General features: G+C 52.9%; 1 protein-coding gene across 2 annotated transcripts in view; it reads right to left on the reverse strand.

Moving 5' to 3' along the window:
* HAUS7 (HAUS augmin like complex subunit 7) overlaps positions 1–12,668 on the reverse strand; it is a 28,415-nt gene extending 15,747 nt beyond the window's left edge. For both annotated transcript variants that reach the window (XM_049644456.1, XM_049644455.1), the window contains exons 1-4: positions 12,562–12,668; positions 11,567–11,682; positions 7,017–7,084; positions 4,206–4,267 (exon numbers count right to left, since the gene is read on the reverse strand). In XM_049644456.1, coding sequence (XP_049500413.1) covers positions 4,206–4,267; positions 7,017–7,084; positions 11,567–11,682; positions 12,562–12,660 — 345 coding nt within the window. In that variant the 5' untranslated portion in view covers positions 12,661–12,668. The remainder of the gene's footprint in view (positions 1–4,205; positions 4,268–7,016; positions 7,085–11,566; positions 11,683–12,561) is intronic.
* Positions 12,669–13,348: the final 680 nt, after the last annotated feature.

A 13,348-nucleotide genomic window follows, 5' to 3' on the forward strand; every position in this document is an offset into this window, starting at 1 on the left:
TGTGGAAAGCGGGCCAACCCTGGAAGCACAGCCCAGGGAAGGAGGCAGAACGTGCAGCTTACGCCTGACCAGGTCAAGTACCTGCTACAACACAAGTATCAACATTCTTCATAAAACTCAACAAGACCCAGAGTCAAAGTCAACGTGCGTGAGAAAAGACAATGAACAGACGCCAATCACAAGATGGCACTGATGTTGGAATTACCTGACAAATTTCAAGCAGTCATAAAAATGCCAAGTAAGTAATCATGAGTTCTCTTGAAACGAAAGTTAAAATAGAAAACATCAGCAAAGAACCAACTTTTTTAAAAATATTTTTTAATTTATTTTGAGATAGAGATAGAGACAGCATGAGCACAGAAGGGGCAGAGAGGCAAGGGGAGGGGGGAGAATCCTAAGAGAATTCCCAAGAGAATCCCAAGCTCTACACCATCAGCACACAGCCCAGTGCAGGGCTTGAACTCCTAAACTGTGAGATCATGACCTGAGCCGCATTCAGACCTTAACCAACTGAGCCACCCAGGCACCCTAAGAAACAATTTTTTTAAAAAGTATCTTTTTTAGAGCTGGAAAATAAGAATAACTGAAATAAAAAACTCAGTGATGAACACAATAGCAGAATTGAGGGTACAGAGGCAAGAGTCAGTGAGCTTGGAAACAGATTAACAGAAACTATCCAATGTGAGCAACAGAGAAGGGAAAAACATTTAAGAGCATCATGGACTTGTGGTACAATAATAAAAGGTCTAATATGTGTGTCGTAGGAGGCCCAAACGGAAAGGAGACAAATGTGTGCACTGATAAAATATTTGAAGGAACAATGGCTGCAAACTTGTCAAATTTGGGAAAAGACACAAACTTATAGATTTGAGAAGCTGAACGAATCCCAACAGGAAAGCCAAGGAAATATTCGCACAAACATAATCAAATTACTGAAGACTGATAACAAAGAGAAAGAAAAAAAAGTTTTACAGTAGCAAGAGAAAAACAATGCATGACCCACAGGAGAAAAATTACCCAAATGACTGCAGATTTCTCACTGGAACCCGTGGAGAGAAAGAACTGCCAGCCCAGTACCCAGTACCCACCAGGAATAAAGGGGAACACTAAGAGAATTTGGACCCAGCAGACCACTTCTAAAAGAATTGCTAGGGGTACCTGGGTGGCTCAGTCGGTTAAGTGTCCCACTTTGGCTCAGGTCATGATCTCATGGCTCATGAGTTCGAGCCCCGCATTGGGCTCTTGTGTTGACAGCTCAGAGCCTGAAGCCTGCTTTGGATTCTATGTCTCCCTCTCTCTCTCTATGCTCCTCCCCTACTCTCTCTCTCACTCTTGCATGCTCTCTCTCTCTCTCTCTCTCAAAAATAAACATTAAAAAATTAAAAAAAAAAAAAAAAAAAAGAATTGCTAAAGGCCATCCTTCAGACAGAGGTGAAAGGATACCAGAAGGAGACTTGGAACATCGCAAATAAAGGAAGAATAAAGGACAAAACCAGACAATCAACTCAGTAGATGCAAAGAAAGCATTTACAAAAATTCAACACCCTTTCATGACAAAAGCACTCAACAACTAGGAATAGAAGGGAGTATCCTCAACCTGAAAAAGGGCATCTATAAAAAATTCACAGTTAACATCATAGTCAAAGGTGAAGATCAAATGCTCTCCTCCTAAATCAGAAACTAGGCAAGTATGCCCACTCTTGCCACTTCTATTCAACATTGTGCTGGAAGTGCTAGCCAGAATAATTAGGTAAGAAACCGAAATTAAAAACACACAAATTGAAAAGGCAAACATAAAGCTATCTCTATTTGCAGATGACACAGTCTTTTATATAAAAAATCCTAAGGGAATCCACTAAAAAAACATTAGAACAAATAAACAAGTTCAGCAACGTGGCAGGATACAAGAGCAATGTGCAAAAAGCAATTGTATTTCCACAGACTAGCAATGAGCAATACAAAAATGAAATTAAGAAAACAACTCCATTTATAATAGCATCATAAAGAATAAAATACTTAGGAACAAATTTAGATGTATATACTGGAAGCTACAAAACAGCTTTTAAAGAAATTAAAGAAAACCTAAATAGGGATGCCTGGGTGGCTCAGTCAGTTAAGCATCTGACTTTGGCTCAGGTCATGACCTCACAGCTTGTGAGTTCAAGCCCCATGTCAGGCTCTGTGCTGACAGCTCAGAGCCTGGAGCCTGTTTTGGATTCTGTGTCTCCCTCTCTCTGCCCCTACCCTGTTCGCACTCTGTCTCTCTCTCAAAAATAAATAATAAAACATTTTTTAAAAAAAAATTTTTTTAATTAAAGAAAACCTAAATAAATGGAAAGACAGTCCATGTTCATGGATAGAAAGACTTAATATAGTTGATGGCAATACCTCCCAAAACAACCCACAGATTCGACACAAACTCCATCAAAATTCCACTTGGCTTTTTTGCAGAAATTGACAAGCTTATTGTAAAATGCATGGGGAAATTCAGTGGAATCACTAATAAAAGCCAAAGCAATCTTTAAAAAGAGCAAAACTGAAAGATTCACATGTTACAACTTACTACAAAGCTACACTAATGAAGACAGTGTGGCATAAAGTCAGACATAGATCAATGGAACAGAATGGAGAATCAAGAAATAAACCTTCACATTTATAGTTAACTGATTTTCATCAAGGATGCTAAGACAATTCAATGAGGTAAGAATGGTCTTTTCAATACATGGTGCTGGGAAAACTAAACAGCCACATGCAAAAGAATGAAGTTGGAGACACACTTTACACCATACATAACTAACTCAAAATGGATCAAAGACCTAAATGTAAGAAGTAAAAACTATAAAACTCTTAGAAGAGGGGCACCTGGGTGGCTCAGTCGGTTGAGCATCCGACCCTTGATTTTGGCTCAGGTCATGATCCCAGGGTCATGGGATCAAGCCCCGCGTCAGGCTCCACACTACTTAAGATTCTCCCTCTCCCTCTGCCCCTCTCCCCCACTCATTCTCATTCTCTCTCTTTAAAAATTTTTTAAAGACTCTTAGAAGAAAAGATAGGTATCTATCTTCATGACTTTGGATTTGGCAATGCATTGTTAGCTATAACGCCAAAAGAACAAGCAACAAAAGAAGAACATACATAAATCGGACTTCATCAAAACTAGAAAGTTTTGTGCTCTAAAGTATAATTCCGGAAAGTGAAGAGACAATCCACAGAATGGAAGAAAATATTTGTAAATCTGGTATCTGACATGGCTTGTATCCAGAACATATAAAGAATTCTTACAACTCAACAATAAAAGACAACCCAACTAAAAAGTGGGCAAGAGAACTGAACACAGACATTTCTCCAAAGAAGATATCCAAATGGCCAACAAGCCCATGAGAAGACGCTCAACATCATTAGCCACCAGGGAAATGCAAATCGAAACCCACACACCAAAATGGGCATGTCGAATGGTGCAGCCACTTTGGAAAACAGGTTGGCACAACATTCTTCAAACCGTTAAATGTACTACATTTACTACATTGACCTGTCACTACCACTCCTAGCTATGTACCCCCAAAAGAACTGAAAACGTGTCTTCAGTTAAAAACATATACACTGACATTCATCTTATTATTTAATAGCCAAAACGTGAAAATAATTATTTCAAGAGTTTGACAAGATTCTAAGGGTAGGGGTAGGGTTCCTTTGACTGATGCGGGTGTGGATCAGGGTCACTTCTGTTCAGAAAGTTGCAGGGGGCCAGCGAGTCAGGGAAAGTGCATGGGCTTGGACCAGAGGCCTGGGTTTGAGGCCAGGCTCTGTCACTGGGTGACCTAGAGCAAGTTGTCTGACACTTCCCCTGTGAAATGGGGCTAAGATAAGTACCTACTGCCAAGGGTGAGTGTGACAGCTACTGGCATATAAAGTACCCACCACAGTGCCAGTGCATATGAAGTCACTGACCGAGGACAGGATGTGCTCTGTCCCTTCAGTCACCATATCCAGAGATCTGCCTCGGGCCTCCTCAGTGGCCTTCCCCGCTTAGCCCTAGGGGTGGCTGGGGTGTGTGCAAGGGAATCCTACTGATTCCTGTCCCAGGGGGCTGAGGAACAGTGGCTGGGATGCTGGCTTCCTGAGGCCAGAGGAAAGATACCCTCCTACCCCTAACCCAGCCTCACCGAGGTCCCCAGCCTGTGGGGACGGAGAGGACCCTCTCTTACCTTTAGGAGCTCCTGGTCATCCAGCCCACACAGCATCAGCTCCTGGCCTAGTCTCACCATCTCTGTCAGAACACAAGGATCCTATTACCGCAGAGGCCCACCCAGGCAGGAGAGGACACCGTGCGCTCAGGGGCACGCTGACACGCAGAGTGCCGAGCGCCGCTCTGGGGACAGTGCTCCCGCTCCAGCATGGGTGGGCCGGTGTCCCAGAGGCCAGGCTAGGCCCAGAAGGCCTAGGTGGACAAGGAGGCGGGGACAGGATACCTAGGAATGCCTCTGGCTGTGTGACCCGCATCAGTTTCCTGGGCTGAAAATAGGGCGTCACATCTGACGTTCTTCCATGTAAGGAACACTGTCTGGCTTCTAGGAGAAGCAGCCAGCCTCCTGAGGAGCTGACAGAGGTCAGGGAACCTTCCTACAGGCCTTTATCATCATCGTCTCCTTTCACCTTGCCAGCAGCTCTAGGAGGCAGACCTCAGCTCCATGGTACAGATTGGGAAACTGAGTCACTACCTGGTGCCCAGCCACACCTTACAGGGTGCTCTGGGCATTTTCTGAGCAACCATCTGGTACAGAGAGAAAGGCCCGGACTTGGAGCTAGAAAGCCTGGGGCCAATGCCAGCTCTGAACCCCCGAAGTAGCTCTGTGGCAGTGCCCTTACTCCTTCATGGGCAAAGCCCATCTCCTATGCCGACATGGGTCAGTGATCCAACAGGCCTAACTCTGGCATCTGCTTTGGAAGGTTTGGTGCAAGAAACGAGCAGAGCATTTTTGTGAAAGCGCTAGTAATCCCGGAAACAGAGTACAAATACCAGTCATAGCCCCAAGCATGCCTACTCTACCCACAACCCTTAACCCCAAACCCTCGTGTCCTCCACAGCTCCTCTCCTGCTTAGGCCACGTCCAAGTCTCGGTGAGCCCGGCCAATCCCCGCTTCAGGATAAGCCCGGGATCCGGCCAACACTCTACCTCCACTGCCGCCCAGTCCCCATGTCTTGCCTGCATCACCGCAACATGCCTCCAGGGCTCTCCCGGCCTCCGCCCGGGCCTCCCGTTCTCAGCTCAGCGGCTGTAGGGCCCCTGCGACACCACAGCTTTAAGCTTAAGTCAGGCCACAGCTTTCCTGACAATAAAAACTGTCCTTCCATGGCCCACAGACCTAGCCTCATCCGGCCCTGTGGCCTCTCTCTCTGCCCTCGCCCCACCACTCTTCCCTTGCTCTCCACTCTGCAGTGGCCACCCCGGCCTCCTTGCTGCTCTTCACAGCTGCAAGACACAAGCAAGCCTACCTCAAGCCCTTTGCACTTGCTGTCGTGTTACCCTGAACACCATTCTTCCTGAGATCTGCCAGGCTCGCTTCTTCCCTTCCTGCAAGTCTGTGTTTAAAAGGGAGGCCTTGGGCACCTGGGTGGCTCGGTCGGTTAAGCGTCCAACTCTCGATTTTGGCTCGGGTCACAATCTCACGGTTTGTGAGATGGAGTCCCATCTCTGCGTTGACAGTGTGGAGCCTGCTTGGCATTCTCTCCCTCTCTTTCTCTGCCCCTCCCCCGCCCATACTCACTCTTTCTCTCTCTCAAAATAAGTAAATAAATATTTTAAAACGAAGAGAGAGAGGGAGGCTTTCCCCAACCATCTTATATCCACAGGAGCACCCTTCACCACCCATGCACCACTCTGCCCTCACCTGGCTTGCTTTATGGCACTTCTCACCATGCAACACAGAACTTTGCTGCCTCCATCTATCACCTGTTTCTCCCAGCTGGCACGTAAGGGCCGTGTGAGCAGCACCTAAAACAATGCCAGGTGCGTGGGAGACACTCCACAAATACCGGTCAAATGAATTCATGAATTGTCCGAATCCTCTTTGGAGGATTATACCCTTTGACAAGCACCCGTGTCCTACCACCTGCTCTGACACTTGGCACGCTTCCCCGGGTGGGCGAGGCCAAGGCTGTCACCCCAGCTCTACAGAAGAGGAAACTAGGCCGGGGATGGCGAGGTCGAGGCTTTGGCTGGACTAAGGGCACGGTTAGTACCTGTGGGTGGGTGGGTGTGAAAGAATTCAGATACAGGCTGATGGCCAGGCTCACCTGGCCTTGACGTTGTCCCATCAGTAGGAAAGTGCCGGCCATAACACACTGGGGAAAGGGCAGCACCGCTGTGCAGCCCAGGCCGGTCCTTCACGCTCCAAGACACGACACCCTGTTCTTCTGGGCCATTTCAGCCTCGGGGACAACTGTCCCTGGATAACTAATCTGGCAGTGACGGCCGGGGCCTGCACTGGAGCTCCAGGGTCCAGGTCACCCACCCTGGAGTAGATGGGCCAAACGCAGGCCCACGAAAATCTGACCTTCGGAGACACCATTGTGAGGACTGTTCCCTATCCCCTTTTGCCTAACGTTCATCACCAGATTAAGAACCGTTTCTGCCAACAAAAGATCGAAAAGAAGCAGTTACAAGACAAGCCCTATGGAGAGCTATCAAGCGTGCACACGGCAGAAAGATGGGGACGGAACCACCAGTGGCATCGGCAAGAACCAGTCCCCGCCTCTGGTGCCCTGGCGGGTGGGCTGGCAGGGTGACACATTCTTGGTCTCATTCGCATGCCCCTGTGAGAGGAACTCTCCCACTGGCCTACGCACAGGGTGTGAGTGTGCCCTGATTCTAGAAGGCTCTGGCAAGATCTCCAGGGTGTGCGCTGGCCAGCAGTAAACACCAATCCGATGGGAAATTCACTCCGTCTTGCTAAGGAGGCCACGCACAAGCTCAGAATCCACCCCCCAACTCCAAAGTCCTGTAACGCAGACTCACCTTGGATCTTCACCTCGACTGGGGCCCCCTTTAGTGAGCTGAACTTGTCCTGCCAGGAGGGGCAGACCCTGCAAGCAAAGAGCAAAACTGGTCAGTCCTGAGCGGGCCGCAGAGGCTCCTAGTGACCTCTCCCCGCACGTGCTCTAAAAAAGTGAATTACTTGTGCGTGAGCTAAACACCACTGAAATGTTCACTTTGAAATGGACGCTTTTATGTGATGTGAACGTCAACTCCATAAGTTACCAGGGGGAAAAAAACCACAAGATATTTCTGCAAGTGAACCTCAGAAATGTGGATTTGAATACTGAAATTTAAATTCTCATGATAAACAAAATGACCACCCAAGAGGAAAATCCTGATTTCCTCAGAGCTTGAAGCTCTTTCTCAGAAGGAACCGAGGGGCTGGCTTTTCTTTCAACCATGCTGCAGGTTCATTTGAAGGCTGTCCACCAAGGCCCTTCCTGCCCGGGCATCCTTGAAGCCCTGCCTGGGTGTCCCCTGGGAAGCTGGGGGAGGGCCAGGCCCACAGACATCCTGGCATCCCTCCATCACAGCAGGATCCGGGCACTGACCTCCCACTGAGCTCCCACCTCCCAGACCGCAGGCCCACTGAAGCCAGGAGCCAACTTTTCTTTTTATACATCTGGGCTCTAATGCCATGGCAGCCAGCACAGAAAAGGCAGCCAGTGTGTATTAACAAATGAATAATCAGGGCCTCTTGCCATGGAATAATGTGCCATTAGTAAATGCCCATGCTTAGCTCTTTCAACGGAAGGACGTTTTCTCTTTTTTGAAAATCTTAAATCAGCAGGACATTAGGCTACTCCAGTTCACACCTTTAAACCATTTGGGGGCTCCTAGTGTGATAGGTTCTGGGATCACAGCCCCAGCCCCTGGGTTGGGAGACAGCAATCCCAGCTGTCCCCCTAGGTCCAGCAGAGCCCCAGCCCTGATGATACCAGATAGATACATGGGACGGTGGCCACTCATAAGCATCTTGCCTTAAGACACCGAGCTGATGGGCAAAACCGTTTCCAGAGACCACATCCAAAGGCAAGCGTCATAAGCAACACACAGCTCAGGCCCCCCAGACTGGGTCTCCTCCATGATCACGAGACGGTCTGAACACTGCACCCCCAGCCCCTAGCACCAGGCCTAGCACAACACCAAGGCCGTGGGGACGTCGCTCCAGCTGCTGAGACTAACACCTGCCTGCCAGGGAGCCTCAGGAGCTGGCTGCCAGGGCAAGCCCCCCCTACAGAAAGATGAAGAGGCTCTTTCCACAGGACAGCAGGGACCGGGACTCCACTCTGCCATCATGGTGTAGTGGCCTGCCAGCCCTAGGGACCTGCTGACTTTGCATGGTAGAAAAGGGCAGGGCAGCTGTTCCACAAAGCAGGCTCACTTCTCCATCCCTGGGGCCACGCCTCCGAATGAATGCCTGCGTCCCAGGCCACACCTGCCCTGACAATACTGGGACCCTGGGAGCTGGTGGGGCCACCCTGCACCTGAGGCCCCGGGCCCCACGCCGCAGAAGTACAGCAGAGAGGGAGCCTCAGCTATATCGCCTGTCTTCAAGACTCACTGAGGCAGCCAACTTTTCTGCCAAAAAGGGGTGGGGCAAAAGGAGTGGGAGAAGGAGCCCCCCGCCGTGTGAAACGCTAGGAGGCTGGGCCCTGGGCCTGGTTGCTGGGCGACGCTCCCACTCATAAGGCGCCAAGGAGCAGAGAGCACTCAGCAATCCATCAGGCTGGACCACAGCAAACCACTTCAACACACTAAAGAACAAATCCACAAAAGCCTAAGCGACCTCACTTGGAAAGGGCTTTCATTAAAGTTGATTTTCCTGAAGCAGCAGGGAGCAGGGCAAAAAGGAACGGCACTCAAGGCCTTGAAAAGCAAGCACAGCTCTTCAGGAGCCAAGGAAAGCCAGGCGCCCTGAATTCAGCAACGCAGGGGACCCCGTGGCCCTGCTCCACCCCACGCTGCGGGCCAGCTCGGCACACGGGCCGGCCAGAGCCAGCACGCTGAGCCCCACGGCCAACACTGGCTACAGCTCCCAGGTTCCACCCGGAGTGGGGTGAACAGAGCGGCCGTAAGCAAGAGCTGAAACGCAGAAGCCACGTGCAAAGAAAGCCTACATGAAATATGGGAGAAACTGAATTCTATCCAATTCTCTTTTCGGGCCCTTGAAAGGCCCAGGGCACTTTTGCCAGGTTGCGATTGTAAGAAGCAATTATCCGTTCCCTGCCTATTCCTTCAGAGGATTCAGCTTCTTGTATTTATAAAAGTACTAAAAGCACTTCAGGAACGTACCCATACACTCCCACGCATCCCTCTCTGGGCAGCAGGTGACCCAGTCCCCAGCATCAGATTGGGCCAGGCAGATCTGGGCTCTGTCCACAAGAGCCTCTCCAAGACATGGCTGTGGCCTCCCTCGTTCTGGGAGAACGCTCGAGACCCCATTCCCACTACTGCCTCTCCTCCTGAATTCCTGGACCATGCACTGGTCCTTCCAGGGCTGGCAGTGACTGTCACATGAGCCATGTGTCATTCCAAGCCAGCCTCCTGCCATCCTGGGGCTGTTGCAACAGTCTACATCTTGGTCTCCCTGCCTCCAGCCTCTCCCCTCCAAACCCATCCACCACAGAACCCCCGAGTCACCTTGCCAAAGCTGCCAACTCCAGAAGGTTGCTCCACGCTGGCCCTGCCTAGAGCGTGAGGTACAAAGGCCTTCATGCGGCTTGCAAGGCTCTGCATGAGCTTCCCCGAAGCTGCTCTTCAGGACACTGCTGCCCAGCTCTCCCTCCTACACCTCAGTCCCTCACCCCTGTTGAAATGAGCACCTGCCATTATCTGTCCCCTCCCAGATCAAATGCCACCTCCTCCTTGCCAGCACCCATAACATTCAGAACACAGAGATATGCCCAAGTCTGGGGCTCATGCCTGAGCCCTTTGCAGCACTGGAGTCCCCGTTCCTTGAGGACACCCGTCCGAGCCTGAGGCGCCCAGAAGGACACACGGGTGCGCATGTGTCCATGCACCTGCTTGTCAGCCCACAGCCTGGACCACACGTGCGGCCTGGGGCTGATGCAGGAGTCCTACCTGCTACCTGCCCTCCAGCAGCTCCCAGTACTTTGCAGAGCCAGACAGGACAGCAGGCCAAGACAGAATTCATGGGCTGAGGGCTCTGGTAGCGGTATGCTCAAAAGGTTGTGGGTATCCAGCGGAAAGATGGATATGTTTTGCCCTGGGAGCTGGGGAGAGTTTTTTTTTTTTATTTTAGAAAGAGAGAGAAAGAGAGAGGGAGGGAGGGAGAGAGAGAGAGAGAGAGAGAGAGAGAGAGAGAGAAAGAGAGAGAGAGAGAGCGCATGTGAGCCAGGGAGAGGGGCAGAGGGAGAGGGAAAGGGAGAGAGAGAGGGAGAATCTTATGCACGCTCTAAGCTCAGCATGGAGCCGGGCTTGATCCCACAACCCTGGGATCATGAACTAAGCTGAAATCAAGAGTTGGATGCTCAAGTGACTAAGCAACCCAGGCGCCCTTGGGAGCTACTTTAAAAGGAGTCGGGCCATGTAAGAGAATGTGTAACATGCAGAGACCTGAAGGGTGTTTCCAGGAGGGAGAGAAAAGGTTATGAGAGTGCTCTGAGGCCTGGAAGACAGGACAGGCTGCTGGAAATGCAGAGGCCCTAACATGCAAACGCCTCCTCTTCCTCCCAGCCATTCATTAGACACCCAGCCCAGGGCGAGGCCTGCTGCCGTCCAGTGGCCTGGCAAGTACACCAGCTGGGTGCAGGCTGGATCCTTGCTGCTCCAGTACCGGGCGCCTGCCCGGGCATCTTCCTTAGCTGCAAGGGCAGACAGGCAAGGCTGAAGAAGAACAGGCCCACGCCTGGCCTCCTGAGAGACTCCCGTACCAACCGTGGCCACTCCAGAGAGGGCCCCGGGGTCACGCCCAACAGTACAGGAGGCTGTTCTCCATGAGGCTTGGTCAAGCCTTCCGCACTGCAGCCTTAAGACAGATGCTCAGCTCAGGGGCTGCTGCTCCTAAGGAACAGACTTCCCTTAAGACTTTCTGGATCTTTGCCCTTGCCATCTGGGCAGGCTTTGCTCCCCCTGCAGAGTGCCAGGCACACACAGCAGGGCACACCTTGACCTGAAGGACTGGGAAACAGGGTCTCGGCCCTGGTTGTCACTCCTCAGTGGCAAGACGTAAGACAGTTCACAACTCCAGACTGAGAATGAAGGGAGGGAGGCCCTGTCAAGTCTGAAACTAGTAGAGCGAGAAGAACACTCAGAAGCACCACGCAGCACTTCAGCAGGGCAGCAAATGGCCCAGCTAGAGCCCTGGTGTGGGGGTGCCAAGGCAAATTTGAGCCCGGCTTTCGTGGCTGGCACTTCTTTCCCAAACAGCTGCTCTCGTGATGTCCGGGGATAAGGTATGAAGCCCTCTGGGAGTACCACTGCTTGTAAAAATATCAACCCCTCCCCCTTCCCCAGGTGGCCCCCGGGGTACCCCAGGGACTGGGAGGAAGAAACAAAGATGTTACCGAATACACATCCACTCCAGGATTTCCAAGCGGTACTTCGAGGGACTACACAGCAGTTCCTGAATGGTCTTGGGTTCTGTGATATAAAGACCCTCCAGGACCGGGCAGTTGAGGTCCTAAGCAAGGAAAGGGAAAACCAGGAAGCTTTAGAAAGTCTGACCGAAGGGCAGAGATGCACTTCTGCTCTCATGCTCTCCATGCACCTTCCCTCACACCAGGCTGGTGAGCACACGCGCTCCCCACCCCCGCGGCCGGCACGCGGCCAGCAGCGCTGTCCCTCCCACTGTCCTTCCGTCTTGCCCAGAGTTCAATTCCCCTCGTTCTTAGCCCACCTGCAGTGGCCTGCCACCCCGCCTCCTCAAGTACGCCCCCTCCGCGCAGTGTAACCTAGTAGCAACTAGGGGCTCTGACGAGATTGCGAGATTCTGATCCCGGCTCCCGGCTAGGAGACCCAAGGAAAAGTCGAGTGAGAGCGCCCGTAGCGCCGGTCTGCAGGGGACGGGGAGGGGGACCGGCGAGGGGTGGGGCGGAGCAGAAGCAGGGCGTGCCGGACCCCGGCCGGCGGTCGGACCTGGTGGAGCGGGTCTCCTCCCCACGGGCACCTGACTCCCACTCGACAGGGTGACACGGACCCCGCCCGTCCGTCTCCCCCTAGACCCCGCGAGCTCCTGGAGGCCAGGGCCCGTGCCCTCCCCGCGTCTGCACTTGCTTCATGCGCCCAGCCAGGTCCCGCAGAATTCCTGCAACACAAGTTAAGGGGCAGCACCCGCGTGGCGCCAGCCCGAACTACCAGGCACGGACCACGCAGACGGCAAGCGTGGAGGCCCAAGGAGCAGAGACAGGTGCCCCCCCGAGCCGCCCCTGCAGCGGGACACAGGCCGCAGCCGGGAGCTAACACAAGGGCGGGCGCGTCGCGCCGCCGACTTCCGCTGTAGGCCCTGCCCTCCCCGCCGCCCGGCCGCCGCTGTCCGGGTGGCTCCCTGGGCCCGCGGCACCTTTAGCTTCGCGAACACCTCCACGGCCGCCTTGAGCACGCCGTCGTCACCCTCGTCCCGGTAGCCGTCGCTGTTGCCGCCAGCACCCAGTCCAGCCATGTTTCGCGCTCTGAATCGCGCCCCGCCCCCGCCCCAGGCTCACCGGCCGACCCGGCTGCCAATCACACCCAAAGCCCTGCGCCCGTCCCGCCCCCCTGCCTGTGCCCGCCCCCCGCCCCTCCCACCCTCTCCGCGCCCCCATTGGGCTGCCGCTCCACGCGCGCTGTGGCACCACCCAGGAGGCCGGCCTTGGGGAAGGGGCGGGGCGCGGGCTAGCGCGGCCTAGCTCTCTGGCCCCCTCCCTCACGTCGCCTCTGCTAGCTGTCTGGGCGGAGGAGGCGTCCGGGCGAGCCTTGTCCGGGAGAGGGCGCTCCTGCCTTGGGCGGGTTGTCCTCTCGAGGATGGAGAGGCGCCTTGTGGGTGGGACGTAACTGGGACTTGAGCATCCCGCTTCCCGCGCGGGGTTCTAGCTCCCGTTTCCCACGCTCACGGCTGCAGCTAGAGGGACGTTTCTTGTGCTCCAATCCGGCCCCACGACTCACTAGCTGGATCACTTTGGGCAGCCTACCCAATCTCTCCATGCCTCCTTGCCCTCACCTAATGGGAAATGACGAGAGCGCTTACCTCATTGGGTTGCAATGAGAGAATAATTCCTCTGACAATGCCTGGCACGTACAAAGCACTGTGTAAATGTTCACTATTATGCTGGGCCCTGCTACCTCCCCCACCTCCTCCCCGGCTCTCTTTC

This window comes from Panthera uncia, chromosome X (genome assembly GCF_023721935.1).
Source record: "Panthera uncia isolate 11264 chromosome X, Puncia_PCG_1.0, whole genome shotgun sequence".
Taxonomy (NCBI): Eukaryota; Metazoa; Chordata; class Mammalia; order Carnivora; family Felidae; genus Panthera; species Panthera uncia.